The sequence below is a fragment of the Dermacentor andersoni genome, chromosome 1 (assembly GCF_023375885.2).
Source record: "Dermacentor andersoni chromosome 1, qqDerAnde1_hic_scaffold, whole genome shotgun sequence".
Lineage (NCBI taxonomy): Eukaryota > Metazoa > Arthropoda > Arachnida > Ixodida > Ixodidae > Dermacentor > Dermacentor andersoni.
The window spans coordinates 163,377,247-163,403,309 of NC_092814.1; the positions used below are offsets into that span (position 1 = coordinate 163,377,247).

The 26,063-nt window shown below is 39.0% G+C and overlaps 1 protein-coding gene across 1 annotated transcript in view; it reads right to left on the reverse strand.

Annotated features, from left to right (window-relative positions):
- Nucleotides 1-6,936: 6,936 nt before the first annotated feature.
- Nucleotides 6,937-26,063, reverse strand: part of LOC126547082 (uncharacterized) — a 36,392-nt gene continuing 17,265 nt past the window's right edge. The window contains exon 6 of the mRNA XM_050194934.3: nucleotides 6,937-24,681. Coding sequence (XP_050050891.1) covers nucleotides 24,528-24,681 — 154 coding nt within the window. The 3' untranslated portion in view covers nucleotides 6,937-24,527. The remainder of the gene's footprint in view (nucleotides 24,682-26,063) is intronic.

The window sequence follows — 26,063 nt, forward strand, 5'->3', positions numbered from 1 at the left end:
TGTATGAATAAATGCAGCACATATACAGAAATTAGGATCTCACACCTCTCATTTAGAGACTTGATTTCTTGATACATACTGTCAGTAATACTCCTTCATAAAATCTCTTAAAGCAGTTGATAGCATTCCATGGCCTTGCTATCTCTATAAATTTAATGCATCGGTGTATATCAAATTTGCACTGGTACAGAATGTCCATGGTGGGTGTACTGGATTATTAGTACCATATTGCGTGTAGCTGTGATCGTCGCACTACTGGAGTTATGGCACACCTGCAGTAATGAGACTGATGACCACTTTTTAAAGACCTGCCATTTTCTTTCTTAGCTTATTGTTAAAATCATAATATTCAACCTCAATTTTGCGGTGGTTTGATGGCAGCAGCGCAACTGCAACGATGGTGGTGGAATCCCATAGAAAATGGCCTCAAAGTGAATGTGACTTTGACAGCAATAAAGTAATTTTTGTTAAAATACATTATGGCCTTGGCAAATGTCTGCATGTGTAATGTGCAACACAGGCATAGGGCTCATTGAATGAACAAACACCTTTCTGTCACCGTTAAACGTACCAAAGTGTTAATGGCCTCCTTGAACATGTAGAAAGCTGGTGCAAAGGCAGTGTACGTCATGAAAACCAGCATAGTTCAGGACATTATGCAAAGTTGAAAAGATTTGCACAGGGTTTGTGTTGCATAGAGTGTGCTACGACCACAAGTTTCAGTTCGAAATTCTTCTTGTGGAAGTTGTAGATTCATTTGGCAATCTGTGCCATGCGAGACTTGCAGTGTGTACAATATTTTTTTAGCTTAATCTTTTCAGTTTACTATAATTTGATGACCCTCATGCAGTTGTATTTTAGAGTGCAGCTCTTAGGCACCAGTTCCTGCAGCGAGCGTCAGTGTCAGCAGCATAACTGAGTGTGCGAGCACAGCGAAAGATGACAGAGCAATTGCGGAGCAGGAGATGGAAGTCGCGAGCCACCAACAGCGGAGACCAATGAGAGCGGCCCCTTCAGTGACGTGCGCACGGGGAACTGGTATCAGGCGGGCCCGCCCGACTGCTCGTTTCGTACTACAGTGAACTCTCACTTGAGTAAACTTCAAGGGGCCAAAGGAAATAGTTCACTTAACTAAAAGTTCACTAAACTGAATATTCACTAGACCAACATAAGACATGGCATACAGAGTCAAAAGTTTGAAGTGCAATTCATGGAGCAAAAAACATGGCATCCATAGTTTTAGAAATGTGTGAAATATAATTTATACATATCAACAAGTACAAGGTTCATAACAGTTATAATGCTGCCTTTCTCACTTCGAAAAAAAAATTTAATCTTCTTCTGCCCTTGTACATTTAAAGCACAGGAAGAGACAAAACTGCCCAAAGTCAATGTTTTTCTACACTTCTTCTGGAAGTGTACAAACTGGAAGGCTGAACGGAGCCGATGAAAAACACATCATGTGGGTCGTTCGTGTGCATACGCGGAACCGACGAGACTGGAAAGAAAGAGACGACGACTATGCCACGACTAGCCGGTCGGAAAAAAACACACACCACGTGGTTTGTGGTGTGACAGATCGCTGCTTTGCTCTGGCGGCGTTGTAAGCGCCAGCGATGTTACTTTGTTCATGGCCTCCGAGATTACATGCTTGCTCGTTTTGTGCAGGCAATCTCGGAGGCCTCGGAGCGAGTTCGTTAAACTGAAATATTGACTGTTCCGAAATTCATTTAAGTGAAACATTCTTGCATAGAATCTATAAGAAAACTACCAGAGATTTTTAAAAAGTTTGTTATTCTGAAATATTCGATAAACCGGCGTTCGTACAACTGAGAGTTTACTGTATCACCTGATAGTGTCAGCTCTCGCTCGTGCTTGTTTGGTTTGCTTGGTCTGGTATAGTTAGCGCTTGTTTTGATTGTCTGGTTTGTGATTTTTGTAATCTGATTCTATGCGCAACGCAAATTGTTTAGTACTTACTGGAAGCCATGCGGGCACCAGCGATTACACTGGAACCTTCGACAAGTCATGTATAAAAGACTATGCGCTTGACCCACAGATCAGTTTTCCGACGATCGCTGACTCTGCTCACCGCTATCGTTGCGCTTGAGTGTTACTCGTTTTGCTGGGCACAAGGTCGCCCAATAAAGAGTTAAATTTGTAACTCACAGTTTTGACACTGTCATTCTTCACTCTCACTACCATGTGACAATATAATCAAAATACAAAGTAGTGTCCGCCAGTTCTTTCTGAACAGTTAGCGACGCAACCGGTGGAAGTGCTTTGTCTGCTGCACTTGCTAAACTAGCTGCTGGAGCAGAGGCACAGCGCCGCCGCTGAGAGAACCCTCTTATTGAGAACCAAATTCTTTGCCACGATATATCGCGAATTCAAAACAACTAAAGAGCTAGTGAGTGTCATAATCGTCTATGAATTTTTTTTTTTCGTTTTGTTTTTTCACTGGTAAGTTCTCTAACTCCATCCAGTACACTGTTGATAGTGTGTTGAAAAAGGTAAGGCCATATCATTGTCTTGGGCATTGTAGAATATGCAAATTGCTTTTGGGCATCTGCCAAAGCTAAAAATGAATATAGCTAAGGGAAAACAATTCTCAACGAACAGCAAGCCAAGAAATGGAGGGGAGGGGGGAGGGGAGGGACGAAGAAAAGGCAGAGAGAATCATGATGAAAACTACGCTAGTAGGAAAGGAAGATTTCAATATTTGTGATTTAAGTCTGTAAATAAAGCTTGTCTCATCAAATTTGGAGTTGTTCTAGGTGAAGCTTCTTTTGAAGTGAGATTGGGCTGAAAGGCTAGTCTGTTCACGATTACAGGAAAAAAAACTGCACTTCAAAAGGGGGGGGGGGGAGGAGGAAAGGATGCATGAAAGGAACCACAGACCCTGTGCTGTCTTATTTGCTGAACATTCTTTAGCATCCCAGCACTGTGTTGAAGTGCTCGGTGGATGTCGACTCAAAAACAGAAGTTAGCAGAAAAGAGATGAACAAGTGTAAAAGACAAGCCTCAGGGACAATACCTAAAAATAAACCTGCTTTGGTAAAAAGAAAAAAATGCAGTGTGCGTTTGACCACCAAAGCATGTTAACGTGAGCACATGGTATGCAAAACAGTTTCAGTATCGTTGTTCACATATCATTTGTAGTGTTTCACAACAACCGACCACCAAAGCATGTTCACGTGAGCACATGGTATGCAAAACAGTTTCAGTATCGTTGTTCACATATCATTTGTAGTGTTTCACAACAACCTTTTGGGTAGATAAAATTTTTTTTTTCAATTTTGCTTGTTTTTACCTTTTTGCCTGTATCGTATTTGCACATTTTGTTTGGTTGTCGATCCCTTTAAGTGAAGACTTTTCAGTGAAAGAAAGGAACAGAAACAAGGAAGTGCTTCTAAAGTAAAATGGTAGTTATGCTTTTTGTGCAATCTGCATCTTGAGGTGAGGGTGTCCTCTGCCTTTAAAGAAAGCATACTGTTAAACTGTTTGAATGCATCCTTAAGGCTTAGTTCAAGGTATGCTTAACCAGACAGCAGATAAAGGTCTTAGAGAGCTTGCACTGACCAGGTGTTGAATTCTAGTATCCTGTTTATAGTTGCCAATGCCAGCTGCTTAGGTTTAATTGGAAAAGAAACCAGTATAAACATGTTGCACAGCTGTTTCTTTCCTTGCCTGTGCTTGATGTGGCTACCTTCAATCAAACTTAAGGCACTAACTTGATTGAACATGGCAGTGCGAGCCCCTGCACATCTGTTTTGTCATGCCAGTTGTGTGCAGTTTTCTCATTATTACGCGGTACATTTGAGAGTTCGAAAATGCAGTGGCATTTCAAAGCTGGGTAAAACAGCTGCCTCTGTGCAGCATGCTGTGTGATGTGGCATTGCTGTTAGCATGGAAAGTTCCTTTGCAAATTACCAATGTTATGCATCACCTCTAAAATGATGAGCAGTGATTTGTTTGGCAAAGCTTTTTTGAAGATGTGCTCGTACTTATGCAATCTGTGCTGTACAAGAATGCTTGCAAGAGTGAATGACTATCATTTAATTATGTAATAAATTCAGTTCTCATAAAACTTTCACTATATGGTGTAAGTGCAACCGATAGGGTTACCTTTTAAAGCTGTTGTGCAAATTGGCAATCAACAGCAGCCAGAAGCTGTTCACTTAATTCAACTAGTTCTGTGTATTTTATGTATTTCTACTGACATATAGCAACTTTTATGTTTGGTAATCTCAATTATGCAAGTGTCCCTGAAATTTTCAGCACACCATATACAGGGAGTTTCATTTCAAATATATGCCAAACTTTAAATATATGCGTAGTGCGCGCCGATGGACGCGCCACTGGTGGTGGCCTTGCGCAGAACACGCGGGAGAGGAGCCAGGCGCGCGCGCTGTAGTTGTCATTCATTCATTGTCAATGTCAATCATTCCCCGCAAAGCCTCATCAGCGGGAGCAACGGTAGCAAAAATGGATTGTCGCTTCGGCGGGAAATTTGTTGTTCTCATCCTTTCCTGTGTCTCGTCGGTGTTTTTTTTTTTTTTTTTTTTTTTTTTTTCACTCGATCATAGTCAGACGCGTAAGCGACGAAGTTCGTCTGCAGTGCAGCATGCGGTTTAAAGGCATTTCGATAAAGTTCGGAATGCCGTTTGCCGCTTATATTGTTTTCCGCTTCTTTAACGCGTTGCGCTAGCTAGGCAGCACGACTGCACGAGCGCATTGTGTTGTATGTTAAAGCTACTCAAGACTCAAGTTTGCAAGAACTGAAATTTTTGGTTTTATGTGGCCCGGTAAATCCTCGCACCAGCTGTCGCGCACTTCATGTTTTTACATCTATTTTATGCGTGGCTTTGCACATGTTTAACTGTTGCTAGTTGCTCCATGCATAACTCTTGTCGATACTTTTGAGCTGCGAAGTTTTCACCCTGCCTTGTTTGTAAAGGGTATACCAAGATCGCAGTGCTTCTTTCCCGAGGGCATTTTCGATATTGTGTGTGTGTGTTTGGAAATGTGTTTAGAAAATAGGTAGTTCGGGGCGAGAATTGCTAATAGTTGCTGCATATGGTATTTTTGTTCCATTTTTCGCTGAAAACTTCGCGCCACGTTTGGGAAGTCATCACACCTCGATGCTGCTTGAGCAGACTTAACACGCCGAGCGATTTGTTTCACAACATAGTCCTTTCTTGCATGTGAACTTTGTACTCAACTGAATTCTTTCTTATTATGGTTACGCTCCAGAGGACTAAACCCTGCCTTTAAATATATCATGTGGCACCTCTCTCTATTAATATAAAAAAAAGGGTACTGAAAAGTTGGTCAGACTGTAGCTTTGTACGTTTCCAAGCAGCTCCCTTGGGGAATTTAAAATTGCAAAAACTGCAGCGGGAACGGCTGTTCATCAGCGTATGCAGCAGAATTGCATCGGCGGTACATCACTATAACACGCGCCCCTTTTATTAACCCATGCGTTTGGTGACTTTGCTGACTAGTGTACGCGTTTCCATCAATAAATTCGCAATTACTCTTCTTGAGGCGGCTTCGACTGGACTCATTCGGCGATGTCACGTGTATTCATCGGCAGAAAAATCACATTGGCATATGCAGACATCGCACCGTGCGGATTTGTTTGATAGAAGTCTGCACTGACGACGGGTGCTGATTATTGAGGTACAGAAGCAGCATTACGGCAAGGGTAGAATAAAAAAACAAACGCTCGAGAGATCGCATTACTCAACAAAATTTATCGGCTATAGTTAACATGAGCTCCACTTCATGTAAATGGGGTTCATGGCGTTTGGCTGCATGTGGGACGCACCTGGCACGTATGTGGACCATGTTGTCCCAAACACCGGTTACATCGTGTGCATACCCGCTCCCACAGAGGTCAGCGTCTTCCCTACAGCTGTCACCGCAAAAGCAGAAATCGCAGAGAAATCGCAGCCGCGAACTCCAGCCATCCTTGCTGCAAAGGGTTGTCGTCTGCTACTGCTCCTGCGCGTAGTGTTGGAAGCGCCCGCTAGGTGGCTATCAGTGGCGCCTCTATAGGCGCCACTGATAGTCACTTAGCGGCTTTTTTTATTGTTTTTTTTTTCATTGGTTAACCTAGGTAGGATATTAGGCAGCATAGTAGCAAGAGCTTGGTGGCGCAACCCATCGCCCCGTTCCAAAGGGGACGCTCATAACATCCATCCATCCATCCATCCATCCATAGGCGGTGCACGAAGCCTATATGCATGCCTATATGCAATATAGCTAATATGCAAATGTTACGTAGCTGGACGGAACCAAGGTAATGTTTGCCGTCTCTTGGAGATACTCGGATTATTTTTTTTTCATTCTGCCTAATTACATAATTAGTCTTATAATCAACTTCTCAATTATAATTAAATGAATAATGTCTAGAAAACTGTCGAGCAACATGGGGAAACTCCCGATACAGCTTTCTGTTGCTCAATACCTGCTACATAAAGGTGTTTTTCCCAGAAAGAAGCCCATGCCTCGAGTGGCCAGTTGCTCGTCAATTTTGCATGTTTTCGTGGGCTTCTTTGACGCTCGGAAAAACACTTCTGTAGCACATATTTAGCACATATTTTTAACGTTGCTCCACAATTTTCTCATTGACACTTTCCGTCTATATATAATAATTGAGAAGTTGATTAAGAATAATTATGTAATCAGGCAAAATGGAAAAAATAATCCATGCATCTCCAAGCGACAGCAAACAAGATAACCTTGGTTTGGTCCAGCTATGTGGCATTTGCATATTTTTAAAGTTTGGCTCAGGTTACGTGAAACGCCCTGTAGAATGATTTAGTGCACATGCAAAAAGATGCCTAAACTTGGTTTGTGGACAGCACCTTGAGACAATTACAGATTCCTTGTTTTATACATGGTTTACAAATGATTTACGCAGTCATACAACAGGGTAAGCACCATTTATTAACAATATAGGCAAAAGTTACATATTGTAAAGTTGTACATTGGGGTTGAGGTAAAAATCAGGTATATTAAAAGGATCTGCTCTGGAATTAGAGCAACATAGGAACATTTGTTGCTGGAAAACAAAAGTGTGACATATCCTTCATCATTGGAGAAAAAGTCTTTGCAAGTTACCGACATATTAGGGAAAGTTTGCAGCACTTTCCCAAGTAACCTCGGATAACCACGGGATGTACAATACACATTCCTTTAGGATATATAGCAGATTTATGAATGCCTGGCAAGACCATGGGAAATTCTGGTACAATGATGTTGAAATGTCAATTGGAAAAGTGTCGAGTGGAAACGTGCTGTTCGATTTGGTACTGTGACTATGTGATCCATAACCAGTCGTGTTTCAAAACCAGTACTTGCACACCCTTATCATATAGTGAGTAATGTGTCCTCCGGAACAATTAATTTTACACAGTTAAAAACAGTGCACAACATGACAAGAAACTGAGACAAACTCTCACTTTCTTGTCCTGTTATGTGTGCTGTTCCAGTGCCATGTATAAACTATAGATGTTGAGCGCAATTGTATGCACTTGTGCTCCACTATGTGTCCACTACGTAATGCAAGACCACTACGTGTGTCATGCATTAAGTGAGGCATTATATTTTTAAGAAAAGGATGTCAAAGCCATTATATTTTTGATACAAGGATTTGGTCACGGTGTCCACTCTTATGTGTTTTAAGATGAGGTATAAGACTGCCTTTATATGCCCAGAGAAGTATATATAGTTACGATTTAATGTGACGAAGTTTCCATTCCACAGTTTGTACTTGATGCGATGTATCCTTAGTGAGAATTTTCTTTTCCGGGTACAAAAGAAGATCCTCCAGACAAGCACGGTTCGCACTTTTCCTGAGCCTAGCCTATGTCCTGTACGTCTCGCAAAATGCACAGGATAAGTGTTTAGGAAGGGCAGAGTGAAGCTGCCATGACGCTCGAGGTCTGCTCGGAGCATTCACAAATCTGTCTAAATATTTTAAAAGACATTTATCGATGCCATTCACATATTCAGTTGAAGTTCAATGCAAATGTTCACTGATGGATAGCCCCATGCATTCTGTCTTGACACTGGATGTTTGGACTTTATAGAATATGCCGTGGATACCTGTGGTTACTTGGGTGTGAAAACTCCAAATCCCTGTACAAAATGTAAACATTTTCTATCCAATAGGCAAAATTAAGTTAGGTCAACCAAGCTGACATTGTGTGTTGGTAAACCTGCTGTTCAATGCATCATTGGCAACACATTTGTCATACATTGCTTACAGGTAGTAAGCTGCAAGACAAAATAGTTTTGGCAAACATGGTTTGTATGATCTGTAAACATGTTTCAATGAAAAAGGCCTGCAAGCCATTGTACTACTGTAAATGCAGAGATAATTCTGAGAATTCTTGTACAGACTAGGGATTTAGCTGCTGCAGTAGCAGGAGTCAAACATCTATAGTAACTTATGTTTTCAACAGCTTGTAAAAAAGTGTGATTGGCCATTTGGAACATTTTGGAAGAGTTCAAACTTATTAATATGCTAATAGTACATGCTATAGAAAAATATGAAGTTCAAGAAACGCTGCCAGCTAGTAAAGGCAAAGAAAACTATGCAAAGCAGCTAGGGCTACTCTTATGTCCGTATCGTCCAATTTCTGCAGTTTTCCAAATAGGACAGCCTTTAAATGAGCTCTGCACATTGGGCTGCATCACAGTGCCAGTCTGTTTTTGTGTGGTTCAATCACGTGAAAAATCCTTAGCAGTTGTAACCATATCTCATTAGCTACTGTAGCTCCCAGTTCTAATTTACTGCAATCAACTACTAGCTTTGTGGTCAGAGACCAGATGTTTAGTGTGCTCACACTGATTTATGAAAACCATGTGTGAACTGGTAGTGATTACTTAACAGATTTGTCAAACCTATAATAAACTTAATGTGAAAGCAGAAAAGTAAAATTATTAGAGCAGTACTGACTAGTTACTGTTTACTTAGTATATAAACAGATTAAAGTTATGTTTTTAATAAAAGACATTCAGGCAACAATCGCAATTATTTGGCATGTCAGCCAGGCTAGAGCTCTCGTTTTACCGAGATGCAAACGACACAATCCAGAATGGAAAGATGTTACCTGCAAGTTAAATATGACAAGAGCACTTTAGCGTTTTGCAGTATCGTTAGACCTGAACGCCCCTTAGCTTATTTAAAGCCATAACCAGCTGTTATATTATAAAACCAAGAGCAAGAAGATAGGCATTAAGAAAGGGATGATGCAATAGTCTGTCATTGCTAATTATAAATTTATAAAAGTGTTCAATAATCTAAGTGCAGCAATCGCTATACAGTGCTGTATCCTCTGTTTTATTTGCATTTAACAACAAAAAGAGGCAAAATAAGATTTTGTAGCAGCCTTCAACCACTGATACAATATTTTTCACACATTTAATTGTCATGTCAGATGGACACTATGGAAAATCAAAAACAATAATTATGCTAAATAAATATTCTCTTCTTCAAAGCCATGTAAAAGTGATTCCCCCACTTAGAACAACAGAAAGCCGAGCAAGTTAGTAGGGATTCGTGGTTCAGAAAGGCAGGCCTACAAAAAATGGACACATTGGTGCATTGTACTTTTAATGTTTCTCACGTCCCTGTTTTGCATCTGTGCCTATTTAAAAAAAAATAATAAATCCCCTCATTCTTAATGTCACAAAGAATTGAGATAACCATCCAGGAACATTTTTCATCGAGGCAGTGCTGAAGTTACATGCCTCTGAGGAATTTGCTCGACTTTTGATCTTCACTAACCCATCAACACAGCAGTGCTTACATAGCGAGTTTTCAGCGATGAATGTTTTCAGTTATTAAATTAGTACTGACATCACATTTTAGACTTTACATTTACATTTTTTTTTTGTGTTAAGTGAAGGTCCTGGGCCTTGAACCTGCAGAAAAAGTACAGGAAAGCCTGAACCCTAAATAACTTACTGTGCCAGGTGTTCCTGGGAATACATTATGCAATTGTTAAATATCGCCTGTTGCAGATAGCACAGTTCTAGTCCTTGAGCTGGTTTACTCTAAGAGGTGTACATTACTTGCACGAGAAATTGAAATGTGTAATCGACTAACAAAATTCACAAATAAAGCTTTTAACAAATTACCGTACGGCACATATTGCAATTTACAGATTGTAGCCGGTGCGACTGCTAGGCATATCCATTTAAAAAGAATTTTGTGGATGACACCATTTTCGAGATATGTGCCATCAAATTTGCAGCAAGAATACACTGTTGTTCCACCTACCATTTTACCAGAACACTATTTCATGCATTGAAGCAGAAAAGTAACAGGACTGCCAATTTATTTCTTTGCAAAGTTCAGGAATTAGTGTCTCGAAACTAGTGTAATCCTGAGAATTCATTCCAAGTGGCTCTGCCTTGTGAACCCCCCTGGCTACAATTTGTCAAATGCAAGATGTGCCTTGATATGTACCGGTAATTAGCTAAAAACTTAGTCAAATTTTGTTAATTAGTCCATTATCTATTTTGACTTCTTAGGCAAGTAATGTCTGCATTTTCTAGTAGACCAGCTCAAGAACTAGAGTTGTGCTGTTTGCCACAGGCAATTTTTTAAAAATTGCTTAAAGTCTTTGCATAAACACCTGGTATAATAGCTTTGTATGAACAAGTTTCAGTTTCCTTTCATAGGGGGTGTATGCATCATGATGCATATACACCTGATACCTTGGGCTGTGCATTGAGTAGCAGCATAACAGGCTGCTGAGTGAGCCGGTGCCAAAATGTTGTGATGTCACCCTTCCATGTGACCACATTCTGTGTCATGACATCATGATACAGTCGCCTCCTGGGAAAAGAAACTGAAAGTGGTTTTAGAAAACTATTATAGTGAATTATTTAGGTTGCTCTGAGGCTTGCCACTTTTCAGTTTAGTTTAGAGGTCAAAGACCTTCATTCAACAAAAGAAGTTGAAAATATTGTGTCAGTACTCCTTTTAAAAAATAGAGGATTGAACACAAAATTCCCAGAATTCCCAGCAGTGATGGACATTATAAAGTGTGCACTAATTGCCAGCAAGCTCTTTTGTTAAATTCCACTATCTGTTCATTACTAACTTTAGCACACATATTACAACTGTAAAATTGAAGCTGTTCAGTGCCACCTAGTAGGAATGCAAAGACCAGCACGAGTGTAAAGATTTTCATCTACAAACAGTGAAATGTGCTGGCAGTTTACATACTTTCCTACAAAGCCTTTCATAAGCACTGCGACACCAAGCTATGTTGAAAACCTATCAATTTCAAGGTTGGTTTTGGAGGGCAACATCTAGAAATCAGTGCAACGCCTTGTGCACTAAATGGCTGCAATTTCGTAAGTGCAACATATATGGCAAAGTTAGTAAAAGTAAAAGCAAGCTTTAGTTAATTCAAGAGCTTACAGGTCGTTATTGCATAATTTCTGATAACTGCCAGTGCTATGAATAATGACCAGTGATCATTACCACTCAGTCTCGAATTCACTATTTTTATTCATTAGAGACAGTTGCTGCTGAAACATCTGCTATGGCATTTGACTATGGGCCCACTGACAGTGGCATACATTGCCATGAAGCCACATCAAGCTGAAAATCCGCATATATCCTGTAATTACCACTGAAATTGTGTTTCTGGCATGGCTAATATGTGCAAAAATATGGCATTTGAATATGTTGTTGAAGATAATATGGTAGTTTTATAAATGAGTAAATGTGTTTTATGTAGTGGACCAACAATTTTAGCTTTAAGTATGCATTTGTATTTCATTTCTTCTTTCTTGGCCTTAGTGCTGTTCGGTTGTGGGGTAGGCTCTTCTAAATCTATCTTCAATCCCATGTGCTAAAATTCACTTACACAAGATTAATTATGCTTAGAAGTTCTGGCACAATGAAAAAATAGACATTCAAATAAAAATTCAGTCTCTGCTAGTGTCATACGAAACCAGTCTGGACTTGTAAGGTTTCAACAGGATAACAACAAGTGCAATCTTGAAATGGAAGGCATTGGTTTCTTTTGGCACAGGGTTATGCTACTGTTTAGTATTGTAATTGTAAAACTCTCACAGTTTCCACTCTCACAGTTTCCTCTATTAAGCTAGGTACTCTAAGCTTCTCTGCAGTGCTCTTATAATATGCTTCAAGCTTGACTATTACACTGAAGCTAAACATAAAAAAAAAGAAGTATTGGTATATAGTTTCCAGTAATAGGAAAGCTATGGCAATGATTGCAGTGACTTGAGCATGTTTTTTCAGATGATTGAAATGTAGGATATATGACAAAAATATGAAGGTGGGATATTTTAAAATTTTACATGGTTGCGTAGGTTATAACACCCTTCTAAAGATTGCAGTGATTCGTGTGTGTACAAATACAAAATTATACCTCATACAATGAAACTCATGCAAACTCTGTGTTCTGCAGGTACAGGCATAATGCATAATTTTGGGGAAGTAGATAGAAAAAAATACAACTACACAGCTAGAATTAGTTATACATGAGGTAATCTACATGGTGAAAACAAATGTGACTAGTGTATCTACAGGAATTAAAGGTAATCAACAATTCTAACAAACAATTTGCATAATTCATAAATATAAAAACAAAACAGCGGATGAACAGCAGCTTCCAATTAGTGTTCAGGATGATGTAGTCTCCTGTGGTTCAACAAAAAGAATATAGTAGTACAGGATGATATAGTTGTCACCTGTGGTTAAAAAAACACATTTTGAGAGCACGTGATTTCTCTGTAGTAGGGAATTAAAAAAAGAGAAAGAACTAACAATTCCACTAGGCAAACGGGAGCACTATTGCGGTGTTCAAAAACTTCCCTTGGAGGACATGTACCAGCCTGAGAAATGCTGCCATGACGTGTGTGTGCCCTAGGAGGAACACTTTTTTAACACTTAAATGTGATCCTGTTGACCCAGTGAAACTTTATGTTAGTCGCAACAGTACCGTTTGTAAAAAGAACATGTGCATTTGAGCGTCTGCACAAGAGCAATCGTTCATTGCTTCCGTGAGACCACCGCTGCAATTGGAGCACTACCACTCCTTATGAGACTTATGAGCACATTGTAGAGATGCAAGAACTTGTACACATGCAACATAACACTTGTAACTATTGAATACTTTTGTTTATACATTATGCTTGATCATAATTAAAGCCCATCATCTATGCCTGCACGTCCACTTGGACTAAGTTAAGGTAGCCGTAGTAGCTGTAATGTTGCATCATGCCTCAGTATTTTGGCACACTCATCTCAAGAAAATTGTACTAAACCATTAGCACAAATGCGGTACCGATGCATTCGAAAACAATTAGCGATGCTAACTGGTTGCTTACGGTAAACAGAACACACCTACCACTTTTTTTTTCATCTGCCAGCATTTTTGAAGAATCGGCCCTGACAAATAACACGAATCTTGCTTTTCAGATCGGTTATTCAAAAAGGTGGATGTTAATAGCACAGCAAATAACAATGTGCAGTTAACGGCTTACTTACACAACTGCTCTAATTACATTTTTGATCAGTGAGCTTAGGGCACACATTACAGTTGTGCAACTGAGACCAGTCAATTATCATGGCATGACCATTCAGTAGGAATCATCAGGACAGTACCACGTTTGAGATATAAACCCTCAATATGTAACAAAATATATTGGTGTGTCATGCAACTTTGTCTCGCAATGCATAACAAAGGCCTTGTAAGCAAATAACTGAAACGCTGGCACATTTCGCTGCAGTATTGGGAATTCACACCTCAACACTCTCGCTAGTCTCGAAATTCACATAAAACAGACAAGCTTTGAGCACTGGTTGGCTCAAATCCTGCAAATGTAATATGTGCATTAATGTAATTAAACATAAGTTGATTAGTAGAATTTGTTGATTAGCTTATTGCAGATTGTCAATTCAAGGGGCGTGCAAATATTCAAAATTCTAAATATAAATCAAATATCAATCAAATCTTTGCAGTTCAATTCATATTTAGATTTGTATTCAATTCGATTTGTATTCAAGAAATCACCATTCGAATTTGCCGAATATTCATTTCATTTAAATACTTTAAGGGACAACAACAGTTTTTGCAGTCTACAGGCAGAAAGACTGATAGAAATGGAGACTTGTCTGAATGATTCTGGTCCGTGAGAGCCACGGTTCTTTTGCAGATGATCCAGTTCCTGAACATGGAGGAGGTCACTTATGCACAACAGTTACCAGCCATTAAGTAAGCATGTCTCGCCTTAAGCAGTCTACGATTTTGCTGTCTCTACTTAGACAAAGCTATTTAATATTTGGCCAATTTCGCCATGCTTGGATTCCTTCAAAACAATACGCAGTGCAGTACTATTGTACTTTAATGAGCACTACACTCTACTGCATGCATCTGTGATGTACAGCTGCTTCCTTTCTTTTTTTTATTACTGTCATTGTCATCGTGCCCCAGATACAATCATACTTTCCTTTTTTTCCCATTTACAAGCTTTACAGGTGACCTGACATCCTGTTGTTAATGACATTAAACATCAAATAATGTAAGCAAGCCTTTTGTTGCCAAATAGACTCCATGGGACTTTTCATTCCACTTATTTTTTTAGAAATTTGGAATATTTGATATTTCAAGATCATTTTTCTCAAATATTTGTACTCGATTTGATTTGAAATTTTTGCTATTCAAACACCCCTAGTGAATTGTGGTACAACTAATTTCTGCCCCTTCAAGTAATGCAGCTGTGTAATATATTCAGAACTGTGTTATCTGCCGAAGGTGATTTCTTAAGATGTGTAAAAAACTGGTGGTATTTATTACTTTTGGCACTGGAGGCTATGAACCATGGGCATAAACAGCTACTATATTGCGCTCTTTAAACTGTATAATGAAGCTCTACTGTGATCAATCACACTACATAGGAAGACCTCATATATTAGTTACTGAGATAAAAAAAAATACTATGTTAATATCACCATTCAGTGAGATCTGTATAGTCATATATATATATATATATATATATATACAGGAATTGAAATATACACAATATTTCAAATAGCATGAATAAACCATTAAAATTAAAAGATTCTATGCCGGTACATTCACAGTTGTGGTGCCAACTTAGAACAACCTCTAGCTTCATATTCAGAACTATTTTCTAATTGGGAGAGTGGATTTGAGCTAAGCTGAATGCTGTAATCTACATTTCTTCTGTGTGAACAAATGTGCAAATGCCTATGTGCCTAGATGTACTTATTAGCTACATTGAACAATTAATACCTTAAGAACAGATACATTGCAATGTTATAAATTATCTTCACTATACAGAGCCAGTGTTTCTACATAATGGTAGAACAGCTCATTTTGTGCAGCTGTGGTTAGCTGCAGTGGCAGCATTCCAGTGCTTGGCAGGTATGTGGGAGTGGGACAGAGGCTATGGGGGTACGTGCCATCTACTAACAAACATATACACAGTTCTGAAATTCTCCAAGATATAAAGCAAGACCTTGCTGCATGCTACAGCTACAGTTTGAAATAACAGTCGCAGCTCAAAGACCAAGATTTTTGCAAAGCAAGAGCAAAGCTGCTGACAGCAGTCTTGTCTAAAATTAAAAGGACATGTGAACATAACTTTCTATCACACTGCTAGAAAATTGTTTCTAGTAAAACAGAAACAGTCCTACTAAGTATAAATGTAGACTAACATATGATATTAACTCCTTCCGTGCCTTGAACGAGCTGGCTTCATCCATGTATTTCTGGTAAAAACAGCCAAGGACGAGCTCAACTTCTCAGTGGTACTTTGCATTGTCTAGCAATGCCATGAGCAAGCCTAGTTTTGTCTCAGTGATTAGTCGTGCTTTTGTCAGATGGCAACATACAATTCGTGAGGTGGTGCAAGGAAAAGCAACATTATCTTTTCTGGGGGAATTAAAACATGTTGACAACTGGTTTTTTTTTAAATAATCTGGCCATCTTTGGTCAGAATTCGGGGCAATAACGTGGCATGGGAGGGGTTAATCCACTGTAATATTTCCTTTCTTGAAGATAACGCACACGTGGTTTATACAGAAAAAATTACACCCAATATGTAAATGGTATGTGAATAAAAGATGCCTTTTAATTATATTCATTGTTTATGTGCAGCACTGCAAGGTTTCCAGATTTGAACTACAGGAAAGAAACCTTGTGTATATGCATAAGTAAAAAAACCTGGAGATGAAACAAATTAAAAAATGAATGGCTGTGACAGGTTATAAAAACACCTACAAAAAATTACTCCGTGTTTTACCAGCATTACACGTAACTTTCGTGTAAGCACAAATTGGAAAACAATTTAGTTATAAATAGTTTCAGTACAATATTACCGATGAAATCAAATTTATTCAAGGCTTCATCATGTTCTGCACTGTATAACTGTTTTTTATTCTCCAGCTGCCAAAAAATTCCTTTTGAATTTATGCAAACTATGAGATCTCGGTGCCAAATCTGCATAACTACCATCCTTAAATAAACCTTTCCTACTATACTCCTATTTGCATTCGTGTACTTAATATTAATGCATATCTCTTTTCGTCACTGTGACATAGGCATTCTTACAAAGGATTTATGGGTGCAAACACAGCTACTTTGAAGATAGTATATTGCCATTGTGTATAGCACTGACAAAACTGCCTTTACCACTTTTCTTGCGACTTTACATAGGGCACTACCTCATACCTTTCTTGATCATTCCCTTGCGTAAAGTTTGAGGAATTAATTAGAAGTACCATACTTTTAACTTCTATATATGCAATGGTTAGGCTGCTGTAGGCACTATGAACTTCATCCAGAGAGCAACAGACCTGAAATCTCAATATCTAAGTATAATAGTTCCTAAATACTACAAGAAAAGAAAAATAGTGCTACATAAAAGAGAATGCCAATCTAGCATCACATTTCAAGGTTATGGTTAAATACTAGTGACTTGACAGCAGCTTAATGATAGCCAGGCACTGATAGTGCTTTCTGTATTTCCAACTGACAAAACACTGAATGGAGAGCTGGTGCAAAAATTTGCATAGTGCCACAAACCAGTTCCACAAATACAAGGACAACTCTGTAAAACTGCGACTGCAACTTTTTTTTTTTTTCAAAACAAATCGTGACAATTGAAGTGAACTTTGATAGATAACCTAAGCTTTCCTGTTTGTGAACATAACAGTGTAGCAGAACTCTGCTATAGTAAGATGGCTGGTACCACACATTTATTTTCCTAGATCAGTAATTTTGTTGCAACAGGAGTATCTTTAGATGCTCCTTACAACCTACCAAAATGAAAGAAGTGCGAAAAATGTTTGTAGAATTGAAAGTAGGAATTATTGGGGCTTTTTATCCCAAAGCTACACCTCGAATATGGACAGGCGTGTGGCAGTGCAGTGTTTATTTTTGCCAAATATCAGCAGATCTGTATCTCTTCAGAAATTAGGAAATTATGATGCAGTAATGAAACAAAATGTCAAATTACTCAAAAAGAGAAAACAAAGCTTTGAAGGTAGCCATTATGACTATATGGCACTCACAATGTACTGTGAACTGAATTTCTTATAGGAGATTGTTGCACACACAAGCCAAATATGCGTAGCATAACGTCTCATAAATAGCTAACAGAGCTGCATCAGTTAATTAAACATAATAAAACAAAATGCACGAGTGTTTCCTCCCACATTGCCTACCTGCAATGCAAAAGGTGCCCGAGATAGTGTAAGCTTTCGTGCTGCAACATCCTTTTCCAGCTCTCGTGAGCATGTTTGAGGGTGCTGCTTTCTAGTGTGAACGGGTGTGTAGCCACGGGGTATTTCTCATGTTTCACAAGCTTTCTTTTTCAGCCAGACAGAAATAAGCATTCAAATAGTATCTTGCTGAAAACATCCCAGCTTGATGTTACTTATAGTTTCCTATAACTCTTTTTAATTGACACCTTGGCAATTAGGATGGTAACTAATGAGCTAGATAATTTATAATGAAGTCATGGAACGTCAGGAACAATATTACTGGTGGCTGCTCAGCTCATCCGTGAACAATATCCAATTAGATTTGTTCATGCAAAGTGATCAATCTTTTTTTTAAAGCTCGGTGCATGATAGGGGATGCATGGTATCTATATTTTATTTTATCAGCTGTAAAAAGTATACTTCTTCACATTTATTTGTTCAGATAGGATGTTTTTTTTTTTGACCTGCAACTTATGCAGTTTTTCAGAGAACAGTAACTGAGGAGCCATAACAGTGGTTTACTTTGTCTTGATACCTGCTTTTCTCAAACAAACATTGATTTTCAGGCTAATTGTTCTGACGCATTGAGGGTGCAAAGAAGTAAGACTTTCATAGACAGGAAAGCAAAAATGTCATATCTAGCTGCCTTTCTTTTTCATCTCCATCATTTTGGCTCTTCAAACCCTCAGCCTGCTTCTGTAAAAGCATTGAATAAGCTATATTACATCTAAAGGTGCCCTGAAACACTTTTCTAATCAATCATAAAATGGCGTCACTGTTAAAGGACATTGCCTTACAAATGTCCTGCCGCAAAATTATTTTGAATCCTTCAAGTGTAAGCGGAGTTAGACGTACTTATCACACCGATGAGTGGCTTTCTCTCTCCTTTCGTCTCCACTAGGGCACTGGAAGCTACACAGGGGAGAAACCAAGGGGGTAAAGCCCCACCCAAAAGTTGGGCATCTTGGTGGCGAGAAGGCTCATTGTGGCATCCCATGGCAGCTGCGGTAAACTGCGCTGCACAGCATGCTGCTGCTACCTTGGAGGCCGCAGCAGCAGACGCAGCTACGTGCAAATGTCGTGTGTAGACTGGCAGTGCAAAGATGAAATGATATTCGTCTTTTTGAGATCGTAGACATACATATTTTTGATCTATTTAACTCAAAATTAGCAATATAGTATTACTGATAATGTTCTCACAATCATGAAGTCAGCCAATTGCTGTTGGTAGGCATCGCTGCTCGCAATGACACTGCATGATGACATTGTGGAGGCAAGAGAAAGTGATTTTTCACTGTTTTTGACACGAGGTTGAAAATTCGCTTCCGCATGCACTGTAATAATATTTGGCACACATTTCCTCAGGAGCCTATTCTACACATCGGCAATGCTTTCTTACTATCTTTAAAAAGCATTTCAGGGCACCTTTAAGAATCAGTCCTGCTACATGGAATCCAGATTTTAAGATTATGTGCAGCATTCAGTTGACAACTGCATAAAATGGAAACCTTTGAAACCTCCCTATGCACTGCACCTAAGCAATGATAAACATGGCAGTTCTGGTGACACAGAACTGCAGCATCAGAAGAGCTGCCAGTGAGAATTACCACCATACATTTATTTATTATTTTAGAAAATAATGCAAAGAATAATGTTAGACTATCAGATAACATGAAAGGTATTAGAAATAGAACTCCTTTCTGTAACATTTAGTTTATCCAGACCAGCATAAAGTGCTGTATGGCTCACGCTGTCACAATATTGTTCCTGTGGGGGAATGACAATTCAAATGAATCAGTGCCTTCTTGAACTGTAATGAGAGTTCAACTATGGGCACAGTTACAACAGTGTGGTTCTACTGCCTAACACTAATTACTATACAGTTACTAACCTTAAATATTTGTTAATGTCTAATTAGCCTACTTTGCATGTCATTTTCATTAATGACCTGTAACTACTACTACTGTACTTCATCTTTACACAGTAATACTAAAACTGTGCTGTACACTAATGAGCTGCTATACGCTGTTTGAACAAACAGATGACAGTCATGGGAAGTGAAACAATATCATAAAGAAGCCTCAAACGTAACTGACATGCCATTAGTGAATATGAGAGTGTTAAGTGGCAAATGTTCTTGGCATCTATATTTTCCATCCTGAAGTATCATGAAATAATGAAATCAAATTAACTAACTGCTCAAATGTCTGGCGTCCTAAATACAGTTGCTGTAGAGGTGACATTACAGAGCTAGTAAGCCCAAATCTCACATATGGCAAAATAAAGTGAGAGGCTCATCACCATTAGTATTGGCAATTTCCAGAATATGAAAACTCACCCATTATTCAGACATTCCTTCTTACCCTGCACTAATTCTTTTTGAAGAAGCTGTTCTATTGCATTCCTTTTGCTATTTCCTTTACACTCATTATCGCAAATGTGCTTGATCAGCCCCAGTGTAGCACACGCAACACCTGCAATACTCAGCCAGACATGCAAAACTACACGCATATTTTTTTAAACGTTATTATTTATGATCTACCTGTGAGTATGCTCGATTCCCCCTTTAGGTAAAACCTTCCAATGCAGATTTTCATATTCAACAAAGTGTCTGCATGCATTGTAGCACAAACGTAACAACAAATGATTATGGAGCAGTGAAATGCAGGAAAGGATGAACTGAGATACTGCTGAGAATCTTTAAAAGAGCTTTTTACAATACACCTTGCTCACTACAGTTAGTGTGGCTATCGACTTTTTTCACCCTCACATTTCATGCTGTACACATTTCCCAATAATGCCCTTTCCGGCTTCCTAGACTGGTTTAATTTCGTTTTAGCCATTTGTTTGTGCATTTATTTCAGTCACCAGCACAACAATTGTAAATTTCTGAATACTACATTGTTTATGAATTCCAGCAGGGCCGCTGTCACTGTCAGTTGGTAATTTCTGGAAGAGCATGTAAAAGTCAGCATTGCCATTTGTTGGGCATGTTGGTAAACTGACTTGGAAAGCATATTTAGCGTCAGCACTCCCAGCACGTTACGAATATGTTTACGTTTGGCAACTCAAGCCATTGTTCGCTGGCGCTAAATATGCTTTCTATGTAAAAGTGTGCTGTAATTCGTGCAGAATGTTAAACCAATTTTTAAGGCCTAACAGCAAGAAATATCTCATATGTAAATTATGCTTGCAATCTGTAAAACAGTGCATAATTCTGTAAAACATGAGCCACTCAGGCCTCTATGGCTACTTAAACAATGAAATTGCTGCATTTCTGTGTTGCATATTGCTATGTGAGCGCTGAACACAGTGCAAGAAGGACAGCTGCTCCAATGACACCGTGGCTCTCTAGAGAGATGTCTCTCACAAGCAATGGCATTTTGCATGAACACCACTGCATAACTGCACACATAAAGGGGCTGATGGTCGAGAACTTGAACATGCAAATGACCATAGTTGGATGTGAAATGTGTTGAAAGAAATAAAAGCAGTGATGTATCCTTCCTTTCCTGCACCGTAATTATTCAAGTCACTCAGGTGCCATAACAGATGATAATGCCGCCAACTGTGTGGTTATGGTGCTCGTTTGAGCAGATGGCATGTGACAATGCTTGAAAGGGGTTGCAAAAATGACAACCTGCTTTTAGAACTTTTGTTTTGCTGTTGAAAACTCAGTCATACTCATTCTTGATGACCATTCACTAACGCCCCTATCTACAACAAATGGTAAACAACGAAGATTCTAAAGTGCAAGTGAGAGAGAGGAAGAGAAGTTTTGCCATTCGCTCGAGTGGCGACACTGCCTGGCAGAGAGAGACTATGAACAAGAAGTTCTTCATACTGATGAGCAACAGGAGGTATGACTGATGCAAAAACAAATTTTCTATATTTGCTGTTTCTAAACAGAGGACCCAACTGCAAGTGTAGTGTGGCAGATTGCCATTGAAGTGCATATAAAGAAATGTGCAAGAGGCAAAAAAAAAAAAAAAAGAGGGGGAGGAAAACAAAAAAAAGCAGCAAGCAGAGTGACTCATGAGTGAGTTATCGCAGCTGGTAACTAATATTTCGGGAGAAAACAGCTATAAACATATCAAAATTGCCAACACTGAATGCACTTCATGTAATGGCAAGCACAAACTGAAGGCAGTGAACCACAAGAATAACAAAGTATTATACATTTGGTATGAAACTCTATGACAAGAACTTGCCCATAAATGATTCCATCATTCAATAAACAAAAACTCTTGAGACGTCTAAAGTAGCTGATGAAACAAAACAACAGCTCAGGTGCCTACCAGCAGCAATTAAACATCATTCCTGAAACTTTCATGAAATTAAATAACACAAGTGTGGCATTATAGACACTAGCAAGGGCTCTGAATAATGCAGGCTGTAATGCATGTCCAGTGTTTGCCTGCCCCAAAGCCTCCTAGTCATGTGTGCCATCCTACGGCACCCAGCATTAATGGGACATGCCAAGTGTCGTCATCGGAGCACCTGTCCTTACACCATGGTGCAGGTTTACTTATCCCATTGAAATCCTGTATAACAGTGCTGGATGTCTTGTACTTCCCGAGACTACAGCTTTTTCTCCAATTATCGGGCAGTTGTATTACTGGAAAAACATTTGTAGTATGCCAAACAAAACAGACACCATTTAATGAATGGGTACACACACAAAGCACTGTTCTGAAGTGCAGCCATACACATAAGACTGGTGAATCTTGGTAGTACAAGCTAATAAAATCAACAACTAGCAGCTGGTATTATGCTTAAGAATGAAGTTCATTTTATATATGTCTGAATCACCCATAATCCCATTTTACCAGCACTTTACAAATATATTTATGTTTGGCAGCTCAATGCTATGAAAGGGGCTGTCTCCCAGAAGATCATTGAGCAAGAAAACCAGGGGTTTCTCCTGGCAAAAAGACAATGAAAGCAAAACTTTTTTGAATTCATCAGTATAGTGTTGTTTAAATTAGTTGAATTCAATATATGCATCAAATGTGGTGGGCCAGCCAAAGTTACACAGGGTTTGAATTTAGAGCAAGTTAAAATCCTTGCAAGCCTACAGCATTCTGCAAACTGAAAAACAACCTTAAGTTTTTCACTGAGTTTACCAGATGTCCTGGCATTCAGTTCTATTTGTATAAAGTAAGGAATATCCTAGTTAGTAAAAATTATTACCCATTCTATTTTGCAACAGAATTCAAAAAGAGTGCCTTTGAAGGTTTCAGTTGGATAATATTACTGTCAAATAAATGTTCTAAGAACTGGACAGCTAAGTAAAGTGACTTGTCTGTTTTGTCTAATGGTCATGATGCACACAACAGCCAACTGCCATTAATTTGGCAGTTTTTCATTTTTTCATTGATTTGATTAGGTATGTTTAAAAGTTTGCAAACGTGCCCAGTGCTTCTTAGAAAAAGATTTCTTATTTCAAATTAGAATGCTGCAAAGTGATTGTCAGTTATCACTCTCTTGCCAAAAAAATTGAACTAGCTCGAGCAAGTGTGGAAATGCTCTCAAGCTGTCAAACTGTGAAACAGCAGCTATAACAGAAAGTGCAGCCTAACTCTTGCGAATGACAATGCCGACAAAGAAGGCATGATTCAGTTCTCAGCTGCAGAAATTAAGCCATTTCTGGGCACCATCAACATGGAAGCACGTATTAACAACGATAGTAGAGCAGAAGTGTGCAAGCCAGAAACCAATGAAGACAGTGCAAATTTCTGCCATGCCACACCATAGGTGAGGCTTCCACAAACTAGCAGGGGTGATAACAAAGAGGCCAAGAAGCTGTGACTGAAACATGCCTGAAGTGCAAATGCCAGGCTCTGCAGTTCATTGCAAGACTATTTATGCAACACTTGCTTGGTGCATGGAAAAAGTCTAACACACAAGACACCTCAGAAAATGAATGTTCACTTTGGTGCAACTTTTGAATATTTCAATTTGAATTTTGAGTATTATTCAAACTTCAGTAATTCAAACCAATTTTGCCTGTCATGCCAAGGCTGAATTAACATAAATTGAAAGTATACTTTAGCTGACAACCATAACTGTGCTCATGGTGTCAGAAAATCCATCTTGAGTAACCTAAGCAGCCAAATATGCATTTTGCTGTTTTGCAAAGCCAAACATACATGTTGACTAGTTTGCTCACAAGACAGAATAAAGTTCACCCTTTGTGGCACATCACGCATGTCATAAACAGAACATGCATGCTAGAGATATAAGTCTCATTTGAAGACTTGCATTATCGCTACTTCTAAATGCATACATTTTGCTTGGCATTGAAACATGAATTTCAATGTATACGTATGTGTAGTAGAACATTAAAACACTTGAAACCAACTTTTATGTAGCCGTTGAAATATTAAAACATACACAAAGATTTATACATATATTTTCACCTTTCTGCTGTGAGCTGCTAGGCATAAATAACTTCAGTGGCAATATTAAGCAGAGAAACAACATGAACAAAGGCACTGACTGGTGGGTTTATATATACAGCACTGTCTCCTCTAGTCTGTGCCTTTGTCCGTGCAGTATCCTTCATTAACATCTATGTGCATAACTAATTAGCCAAAAATCGTCACTTAGTTATCTAGTGGAGACTATCGTAGTGAACCTCGCATATTTGCTGCTTTCTATTCCAAGGCAAACATACTACCGTAGCCTTTTTTTTTCCTGTAGAGAGAATGCAGTGGTGCCGCAACATATGTTATATGGATGTTGCAATGGCCTTTGAATTTGTGTAAATTGGGAACTCAAAGCAAATCAGACACTTGAAGCAAGATGGCACCTCTCTGTAGAGTCCTGGAGGCAGTGGCACCAAGGGGCTGGTGGTTCGCTTGTACCGCTGGTACTCCTCCATGCTGGACAAAATAGCAATGTTACATGTTATGATACTTATCAGTGTTTTGAGAACAAGAAATCATTCGCTTTACAACAGCGAAAAGCTGGTGTTCAAAGGTAATGCTAAACTTTTTTGAGGAGGTATGAAAGTCCATAGCACACCTTTGCACAGTTATATGAAGATGGAAATAAGTCATTATTTTAAATGTTGTCTAAACGTAACAATTCAATGGCTACACAAATAACAAAATCAAGGTAGTAAGATACAGTGAAGAAATCAAACTGCATTACTCTGGAGGTAGATGCACTGCACTGCTGATGCAACTACCATACCACTTCTCACAATCTTTTCCTATGTTTCTAAGTGAATGCTTTTCAGCCAATAGTTCAGAAGGGCTCTGGGATGACATGCATATGTGTGTACCAATCTGCAAACACAAATTTCTTGACATTTCACTTTGAAAGCCTGATGAATCGTTAATGACTCACATGCCAACATAAAGGTATTGGCAGAGTAAAACAAAAGTAAAATTGTGAAAAGAACAAAATGTAAGCTGACTGAAAACAGCAAGCTGCGCTTATTTGTAGCCTTCAAGTAAAAAAAAAAAAAAGTCAGAGAAGCGCACACAGAAAATTTATATGCCCTTAAGGGGGGACATGGTGCGACATGGGCCAGAAAAGATTTGTTCCAAGTTTCTTGCAGTTTTGGGTTTCCCAATTATTCAAGAAAGTGCCAGCAAAATTTCAGCCACATTGGCACAATAATAAAGTGAGAATTTGTGGTGGTGCCTTGGATAAAAGAAATGTGCCCAGGATAACTGTTTTGGAAGCGCATTCGTAGTGAGAAGAAAAGGCATAGCACGAAATGGCTACTATCATTGTAAAGGCCTTTTCCTCTCTTTTTTTATAAGCTCAAGCAGCGGCATCAAGGTGCAATAAGATGAGTGCAAAAGCTGATGAATGAAGCCAAAACTAAAAAAATGTGGGCAGTAAATGCAAAGTAAGGAAAACTCGAATGGTGCCAACGGTGTCACTTCACTACAATTTGCCACTACATGAGGCTTCACACCATCACCCCAATTTCCTGGGACATGCATCTTCACACATATCAACCGTTTCGGTGCATGCTGTGCTTTTGGTCCCTTTGCCATTTGCACATTTGCATGTGTAAAATGGCCCTCAAGTTTGGCATATGCTACAGCTTTGGAAAGCTACATTGTTTCACAAAGCTGAACGAGACATCCTGAGGTGGCCGAGTGACAGTGTGGAAAATTAGCTTGTGTTCTGGGCTTTTTCAGGTCACAGTGAGAGATTGACGCAGCGGCTTCTTCTGCAACACTGTCCATGTCTGTTCTGGTGTTTCAAATGGCCACAGCCCTGACAGTCATAAAAATAAGTGCTG